Source organism: Rhinopithecus bieti, unplaced genomic scaffold, assembly GCF_001698545.2.
Source record: "Rhinopithecus bieti isolate Rb0 unplaced genomic scaffold, ASM169854v2 scaffold_1234, whole genome shotgun sequence".
NCBI classification, from domain to species: domain Eukaryota; kingdom Metazoa; phylum Chordata; class Mammalia; order Primates; family Cercopithecidae; genus Rhinopithecus; species Rhinopithecus bieti.
In genome coordinates, this window is record NW_016803318.1 from 738,919 (window position 1) to 748,364 (window position 9,446).

At 46.5% G+C, this 9,446-nt stretch overlaps 1 protein-coding gene across 2 annotated transcripts in view; it reads left to right on the forward strand.

The window, feature by feature from the left end:
• Positions 1 to 5,183: 5,183 nt before the first annotated feature.
• The window catches only part of ACP6 (acid phosphatase 6, lysophosphatidic), a 27,311-nt gene continuing 23,048 nt past the window's right edge, over positions 5,184 to 9,446 (forward strand). For both annotated transcript variants that reach the window (XM_017875137.1, XM_017875146.1), the window contains exon 1: positions 5,184 to 6,507. In XM_017875137.1, coding sequence (XP_017730626.1) covers positions 6,289 to 6,507 — 219 coding nt within the window. In that variant the 5' untranslated portion in view covers positions 5,184 to 6,288. The remainder of the gene's footprint in view (positions 6,508 to 9,446) is intronic.

Here is a 9,446-nt window from a genome sequence, read left to right on the forward strand (position 1 = left end):
GAGTCTTGCTCTGTTGTCCAGGCTGGATTGCAGTGGTCGGATCTCAGCTCACGTGCAAGCTCCGCCTCCCGGGTTTACGCCATTCTCCTGCCTCAGCCTCCCGAGCAGCTGGGACTGGAGGCGCCCGCCACCTCGCCCGGCTAGTTTTTTGTGTTTTTTAGTAGAGACGGGGTTTCACCGTGTTAGCCAGGATGGTCTCGATCTCCTGACCTCGCGATCCGCCCGTCTCGGCCTCCCAAAGTGCTGGGATTACAGGCTTGAGCCACCGCGCCCGGCCTCCTCTTCCATTTTAATAGAAGAGATGACCCTTAATGAAAGATGCAACCCTTCCCTGTCCAAGGGTGACCCTTCCTCTTTTCTTCTTTATCACACATTCTCTCAACTCCTTAGGAATTTTTCTCTACCAATTATTTCTTTTTGTCTTCTTGTTTCCCCTCCACTGGGAATTGTCCTCATTGTCTTAGTAAATTTTGTGTTGCTATAAGGGAATATCTGAAGCTGGATAATTTATAAAGAAACAAGTTTGATTTGGCTTATAATTCTGGATGGCTGGAAAATTCAAGGTTGGGCATATGCATTAGGTGCTTCCACTCATGGTGGAAGATGAAGGGGAGCCAGTGAGTGCAGAGATAACATGATAAGAAATGAAGCAAGGAGGTGGGGAGGTGCCACATTCTTTTTAACAACCAGCTTTTGTAGAGTGAGAATTTATTCACTTCTGAGGGACGGCAACCGTCTATTACAATCATGAGGGATCTACTGCCATGACCCAACACTTCCCATTAGGCCCCACTTCTAACACTGGATCAAATTTCAACATGAGGTTTAGAGGAGACAAACATCCAAACTATAGCACCCATTTTACAAAAAACACCTCCATACTAAAACTATCCCCTCTTTGACTCTCTATCCACAGTTTTCAGTGTGCGATCTGAAGAGCTTCTGTATCAGAATCACCTGGATGCTTGTTTAAAATGCAGAGTTCCAGGCTCCACTCAGCTGTAGTAAGACATATTGGTGCTCCTGTACCTACATTCTAACAAATAATCCAAATGATTATGATGTACCATAAAGTTGGAGAAAACTGTTCTCTATTGGGCTCTCCATGGTACCTAGCAATCCTCTAGCTACCTAGCTGCGACCCTCTCTCATGTATACTGAGGGTATTTTACTTTCTCACATTCCTCAAATTGTCAAGAGCACCAATCACCACTCCTCTAACTCATACTCTGATTTTGCAGAAAAAAAAAAATCAAAGAAAAAAGCCCCATGAATCTCCATACCATGATTGTATTTCACCCATGCCTATTCTTTCTTATTTCCCTCCTGTAAACATGGAAAATACATACTTTGCTTTCTGAAGCTAATTATGCCACTTAAGCTCATTTCTCATTTTCTCCTGCCCTAAGCACTTCATTGAATCTCTTATCCTGTCTTTCCTTATCTGCAAACTTATTTCTATCAACATTTAAACATATATAAAGCTTCTCTCATTTTCAAAAGACAATTCTCTCTTAATTTCATGAACCAAACACCTCCAGCTACTGCATTTTTTTTTTTTTTTTTGAGATGGAGTTTCACTCTGTCGCCCGGGCTGGAGTGCAGTGGCCGGATCTCGGCTCACTGCAAGCTCCACCTCCCGGGTTCACGCCATTCTCCTGCCTCAGCCTCCCGAGTAGCTGGGACTACAGGCGCCCGCCACCTCGCCCGGCTAGTTTTGTATTTTTTAGTAGAGACGGGGTTTCACCGTGTTAGCCAGGATGGTCTCGATCTCCTGACCTCGCGATCCACCCGTCTCGGCCTCCCAAAGTGCTGGGATTACAGGCTTGAGCCACCGCGCCCGGCCATTTTTTCATTCCCTCTTCTCAGCTAAACCTCTTAAAGATGTCTACACTTCCTTCCCACTTGCATTCAATTTCTGCCCCACTATTGGATTCGGACCCCACTATTTCACTGAGACTGCTCTCACTGAATTAACAGAAGATGAATCTGTTGTTAAATCCACTGGATGCTGGACCTTACATTACTTGGCTTCTCAGTTCCATTTGACATTGTTGTCCATTCTTTTTTTAAAAACCTTTTTTCGCTTGGCTTCCTTGATACCTAAGTACCTTATAATCTACATATTCAAAATTAACTTGGTAATTTCTGCTTAACCTCCTTCCCAGGTGAATGGCATCATCTGCAAGTTGTCCAAGCCAAAAATGTACAGTAGTCATCCTTGACTCCTTCCTCCTTCTCACTTGTTAACTACCTCTTACATGTTTCATAGCTGGATTGCTGCAGCAGCCTCCTAACTGCCCTTTCTCCAGTTTTGCTCCCATCCAATCCAGAGTTAATACTCTGGAGGGAAAGATCACAGTTATACTGGCCACTAGGTTCTAAATATTTGCTATAGGAAAGTTTGAAATTAGGCACCAAGCTTCCTGACAACCAAGGCAAAATTGAAGGGAAAGTAATCTTCATACTTCTTAATGCTTGTTCTAATTCTAACACTTTAAACCAAATTTCTCAGGAGGAGATTCATAAAGGAAGCAATAAATGATGTAATGAACAATGGCTCAACAACATTCCTATGATATATCCTATAACTTCATTTGGCAAGTATTCATGGAATACTTACTACAAGCCAGGCACCATGCTCACCACTGGGGATAAAACAGTGAATGTAGTTGTTTCTTATCTAATCTCATTATTAAAATCGAGTTTTTGCATAATATTAAATGCAATCCTCTGAAGACAATTTGGCTGGGAAAGGGCTTATTTCCCAAGCCATCCCTGCCTGGTAGTTTAAAACCAGGGTCAAAATGACAGCTACTCAGTGTTCTCTTGCTTCCTGCAACCACCCTAACACTGCCACCCACATGGTCCTGCCCTGGGTCAGGACTTCCAGTCTCTCTCTCTCTCTTTTTTTTTTTTTTTTTTTTGAGATGGAATCTCACTCTGCCGCCCAGACTGGAGTGCAGTGGCACAATCTCAGCTCACTGCAACCTCTGCCCGCCGTGTTCAAGCGATTCTCCTGCCTCAGCCTCTCGAGTAGCTGGGATTACAGATGTGTGCCACCACACCTGGCTAATTTTTGTATTTTTGGTAGAGACAGCGTTTCACCATGTTGCCCAGGCTGGTTTCAATCTCCTGACCTGAGGTGATCTGCCTGCCTCAGCCTCCCAAAGTGCTGGGATTACAGGTGTGAGCCACCGCACCCGGCCCAGCCTCTTTTAAATTGCAGCTTACTGACACTACTATCACACACAAAATATGTCTGGACTCCCTATGGTTTATCTCACATGTGTTGACAAACAGTGCTTTTAACAACCACATGAAATCTGCTATTTTCCACCCTCACTTACTCTGGTTTCTTTTGGAGATCTGCTGCTAAGTTGTTCCCCACACCTCCCCACACTCCCCCTCCAACACAACACATGAGCCCCAACAGGACCATTGCTGTATTAGTCCGTTTTCACACTGCTATAAAGATACTACAATTTATAAACAAAGGAGTAAACTTACAGTTCCGCATGGCTGGGGAGTGGGGAGGCCTCAAGAAACTTACAGTCATGGCAGAAGGGGAAGCAGGCACCTTTTTCACAAGTTGGCAGACTAGAGAGGAGAAAGAAGGAGGAATTTCCAAACACTTATAAAACCATCAGATCTCCTGTGTGGAGAGAGAGATCCTTCTTTCTCTTCTTATAAAGCCATCAATCCTACCGGATTAGGACCTCACATTTATATCTTCACTTAACGAAAATTGTTGCTGGAAAGGGGTCCTGATCCAGACTCCAAAAGAGAGTTCCTGGATCTCAGGCAAGAAAGAATTTGGGGTGAGTCCATAAAGTGAAAGCAAGTGTATTACAGAAAAAGAAAAACAAAAGAATGGCTACTCCATAGACAGAGCAGGGGCATGGGCTGCTCGACTGAATATACTTATGGTTGTTTCTTAATTATACGCCAAACAAGGGGTGGATCATTCATGAATTTTCTGGGAAAGGAGTGGGATTTCCTGGAACTGAGGGTTCCTCCCCACTTTAGACCATGTAGGATAACTGCTGGCCACAGCATTCGTAAATTGTCAAGGTGCTGATGGGAGTCTTTTAGCATGCTAATGTATTATAATTAATGTATAACAAGCAGTGAGTTTGACCAGAGGTCACTTCCATCAACATCTTGCATTTGGTGGGTGTTGGCCAGCTTCTTTACCACATCCTGTTTTATCAGGAGGGTCTTTTTGACCGGTTTCTCATGATACCAGTCCTGCTGACCTCCCACCTCATCCTGTGACTGAGAATGCCTAACATCCTGGGAATGCAGCCCAGTAGGTCTCAGCCTCATTTTACCCAGCCCCTATTCAAGATGGAGTCACTATGGTTCAGATGCCTCTGACAAAATCATCTCTGTCCAAATACAGTCACTTAGTGGGTACGAATTTGGGGGGGACACAACTGAGTCCATAGCAAACAGTATGCGATTTTGAATCACATCAGCACACACAATAAGACTCTGAAAAGTGAGTCCATTGGCTTGGCTGGGGAGAAAACTGTGACAATGTGTAACCCTTCCTGCATCAGGGAGCACTCAAAACTTTCAGCTTGGTGAACAGAATTTGCTCTCAGGCCAGGAGCCATGCGCTGTAAGTATGTTGTCTTTACATCTGGCCCAGTTTGATCCAAAGATAGGATTTAGAATGATTAAAGAAATAGATGGCATACACCGACTCTCCTCACAAATGTGTCTCCTCTCAATTTGGCCTTCACCTTCAGATAGACACATAATGGATCGCAGATTGTGTCCTGTTGCAAAATCTGGGAACACAGGCTTGGGATACCTGTATATCAACAGAAACCAGACTAGCAGGTGGTAAGCCTGGCATTGTCCCGTGTTCTTAGGCTCTTTTTTTTTTTTTTCTTTCTTTCTTTTGAGATGGAGTCTCCCTCTGTCGCCCAGGCTGGAGTCCAGCGGCTTGATCTCGGCTCACTCAAGCTCCGCCTCCCGGGTTCACGCCATTCTCCTGCCTCAGCCATTCTCCTGCCTCAGCCTCCCGAGTAGCTGGGACTACAGGCCCCCGCCACCACGCCCCGCTAGTTTTTTTTGTTTTTGTTTTTGTTTTGTATTTTTGGTAGAGACTGGGTTTCACCGTGTGAGTCAGGATGGTCTCGACCTCCTGACCTCGTGATCCGCCCGCCTCGGCCTCCCAAAGTGCTGGGATTACAGGCGTGAGCCACCGCGCCAACTTAATCACTGGGACACCCACAGGCAAGGCCTGGCTTTTTCCACAAGAAATATTCTGGATGGAAGTAAACACATCAGTGAGCTTAAAGTTCTACATGATCACAATGACTTAAGCTTGAGAATTTTTAAAAAAGAGAGAAGGGAGTAGTAAATGACTAAATATAAAGCACCTAGTGCTGTATTTCGCAAATGGTAATCACTCAGCAGGTGTCTCAGCTCCTCGCTTCAGCAACCAGGCTTCCAGGACCGGAAGGAAGTCTTCTGCATTCAAAACTAGACTCAAACTACTCCCCTCCACCACCCAGTTCTACTCCTGTGCTCGCGCTCCTCCTGCCTGGCAAACTCCATGGCCCGACAGATTCACTTCCATTCCACGGCCGGTCCAGGAACGTCAGTGGGCCACCCATGCCTGGAAAACGGCTGGCTGGGCCTGAGGGGCGAGGCCGGCTGCAGAGCGGGGCTGGTACAAGCCACTGCTTGGGAGCCGCGGTATGCGCAGCCTTGTGGGAGCTGTAGTTCCCGCAACTCCGAGTCTCCAGGCGAGGCGTCACTGCAGGACTCGTTTTCCCGTGCTCCTGTGCGCGGGTCCACTTGGGACGGGTCCCTGGGTAGGTGAGGTGGGTAGGAGCTTGCTTATAGAAAAGTGGAATCGAGTCTTACTTGTTAGTGGAGCCGCTGCCGCCAGGGAACTCAGAGCCGGTTCCTGTTCCTTCAAGAGTGCTGGAGGCCAAACTTGAAATACAAGTTTAAGCTTCCCCATCTGGCAAAAGATAAGGATCCGAACTCCCCCGGCCCGGTGTGCAGCAGGAGCGACCAACCCCGACCCGGGTTAAAACTCCCAGGGACTCTTCGCTGCCGCCACCTCCTGTTCTCTCCCCACGTTCCCACTCGGGGTCTCCCTCAGGGCCGGGAGGCACAGCGGTCCCTGTTTGTTGAGGGGCTGGATGTACGCACCCGCAGGTTCCCGCGGACTTGGGGGCGCCCGCTGAGCCCCGGCGCCCGCAGAGGGCTTGTGTTTGCCTCCTGCAGCCTCAACCCGGAGGGCAGCGAGGGCCTACCACCATGATCACTGGTGTCTTCAGCATGCGCTTGTGGACCCCGGTGGGCGTCCTGACCTCGCTGGCGTACTGTCTGCACCAGCGGCGGGGAGCCCTGGCCGAGCTGCAGGGGGCCGATGGCCAGCGTCCAGTCGACCGCAGCCTGCTGAAGTTGAAAATGGTGCAGGTCGTCTTTCGACACGGGGCGCGGAGTCCTCTCAAGCCGCTCCCGCTGGAGGAGCAGGTGAGAGGTCGGCCCGGGCCGGGGCTGGTGGGGCGAGGACCGTGTGCCAGGCCAGGCGTCTCGCCGGAACACACATCTTCAGAGCTTTACTCGCGCGGAGCGGGGCTCGGGTTGGGTCCAGAAGAGGGGAAAACAGCAGTAGCCAGTTCCTCCCCAGGCTTTTGAGCAAAGGACCTGCTGGGGGTAGGACAGACCCGGAACTTCTCGTTTTGCCCTGATGGCGCACCAAGCGCTTCTTAAGACGCATGGGAGTCGCCTGGGGATCCTGCTACGTTGCAGATTCTGATTCAGCAAGTGTGGAGTAGTGCCCCAGGTCAGCATTTCTATTAAGTGTCTGGGTGAACATGAGTACAAGGGTGCAGTGCACTTCTGTGTGACAATTTTGAAGGTGGTTTGTCAGAGCTGAAGGGACTTTAGTGACAGGAACCACTCTTAACTGAGATCACAGTGGATAAGGTCGTTGCCTTTGGAAACAAACTTTATAACAGTTTTTTCTCAGGGTTTGCTGGAGGCCATTTGACATCTCCTGAAGGTTTATTTTTTTATTTTTATTTTTGTAACAAGTGTTGTACTCTAGGGTTCTCTTTTTCTGTTTAAGGTTACTAAACGTATAGTGGAAGGGATTTGAGGTCGGAAAAAATAAAAAATGGGCTAGTCTGTGGCTGTTATGTCTTAAAAATCTGTCTGGTTTTGTCAGGATAATTATAACTAAAGCACGAATAGTTTTTAAAAAATGATTATCTTTCCTGATGTGACTTTTCACAGCAGAAAGGCCTAGTGAAGAGGAATAGGCAACCTGAAATCCCCAAACACCCAGGTATTACACCTGTGGAGTGATGTATCGTTGGTCTTCCAGGTTGGTGTTGGAGGAGGTCCAACAGATTGTCCAAAATTGATGTTAGGTATACTCTTCATAGTCACAGTTGCTTTCTAGAAACCTTCAGGATTGTGTCTTTACATTGTACAACTGGAAACCCATTTTTCAAAATTGACCGCACATGAAATTAAACTTATAAAGCATTTTCCACATAAATAAATACATTTGGAAGGCACTTAATTCTATTACCAGGTTTCTGGTTAGCCTTACTCTGGCTGTACCACTTGCTCTCTGGTACTGGGATTTCTTCTTTCATTTTGATTCTTTGATTTTTTTTTCAGTCTCTTACTTTGCCTTTTTATATTAGATCACTAAATTTTCTTTATGATTTTGTATACAGCCCATCTCTGATGCTCCCCTTCCCCCAATTCTTCTCTATTCTTGGTATAGAAGGACTGGGGAATCATATGTAGGAATATATATTATATTTACCTAGAAGACAAAAAGTTATCAGTGGTAACGGAGAGTAAAACTTTGAATGTGCAGGCCTAGACCTAGTATGTACCATATATATACACCCTGAAGGCCCTAGGAAAAGATTTAGATTCTTTTAGGGCTTTATCCCTGAGGGAGAGTGGGTGTGTGATGGGTATCTTCTGCCTTTATGGTTGAAGAGTCCATTGTAGCTTAGGATACCAGCTTCATTCGTCTTCAATCTGTGTAGCCACAAAATAGCATCTGAATCCATGGCCTGACTTTGCAATTAGAGGAGGCATATTACCTCTCCTCTCTGCTCATATTCTCCAGACTTTAGGCAGATGCTTTAAACATCTTTGGTTATCTAGTATAAAGTCATGTGCATAAAAATCAGGGGTGAACCAACTCTCTTTCAGTTTAGGCTATGAGCAAATATTAACCTCTTAAAACTTGTTTCTGGGTAGTCTCTGTCAGGTGTTCATTTCATGATCCAGTTTGATAGAGGTTGTTATTGGAATTTTTTATTTTATTTTATTTTTTTCTGAGACAGAATCTTATTCTGTTGCAACGGTGGAGTGCAGTGGTGCAATCTCGGCTCACTGTAATCTCCGCCTCCCGGGATCAAGCACTTCTCTTGCCTCAGCCTCCGGAGTAGCTGGGACTACAGGCATGCGCCACCACACCTGGCTAATTTTTGTATTCTTAGTAGAGACGAGATTTCACCATGTTGGCCAGGATGTTCTTGATATCTTGCTCTCATGATCTGCCCGATTCAAGCCTCCCAAAGTGCTGGAATTATAGGTGTGAGCCAGCACCCGGCCATTATTGGGATTTTTTAATCTTCTTGGTTCTGCTATTAATTATAGTCAGAAGGGACTGCCTGGCAAAAATTTTTTGTCTTTGGTACATGTTTCCTGATTTCTGACTGGTTTATAGATTAATGTATGTGACAAGTCACTTCATTCAGTCATCTCACAAATTCTCATGCTACATGATTTAAAACTAGATGTTTTGGCTGGGTGTGGTAGCCCACGCCTGTAATCCCAGCACTTTGGGTACAGTCCCAGCTACTTGAGAGGCTGAGACAGGAGAATGGTGTGAACCCGGGAGGCGGAGCTTGCAGTGAGCCGTGATCGCGCCACTGCACTCCAGCCTGGGCAACAGAGGAAGACTCTGTCTCCAAAAAACAAACAAACAAACAAAAAAACACTAGATGTTTTGGCTGGGTGCGGTGGCTCACGCCTGTAATCCCAGCACTTTGGGAGGCTGAGGCAGGTGGATCACGAGGTCAGGAGTTCGAGATCAGCCTGGCCAAGATGGTGAAACCTCCTCTCTACTAAAAATACAAAAATTAGCCTGGTGTGGTGGGGGGGCGCCTGTAATCCCAGCTACTGGGGAGGCTGAGGCAGGAGAATTGCTTGAACCCAGGAGGCGGAGGTTGCAGTGAGCCGCGATCGTGCCACTGCACTCTAGCCTGGGTGATAGAGCAAGACTCCATCTCAAAAACAAAAAACTAGATGTTTTATTGAGTTGTTTTCTTATGGCTTGAATGGCTGTTGGTTTAACCTGTTTGCTAAAAGGTTGTGCTTTGGACATAAAAATATAGAACTTGATTGGCCTTTTTTTTTTTTTTTTTTTGTAATCA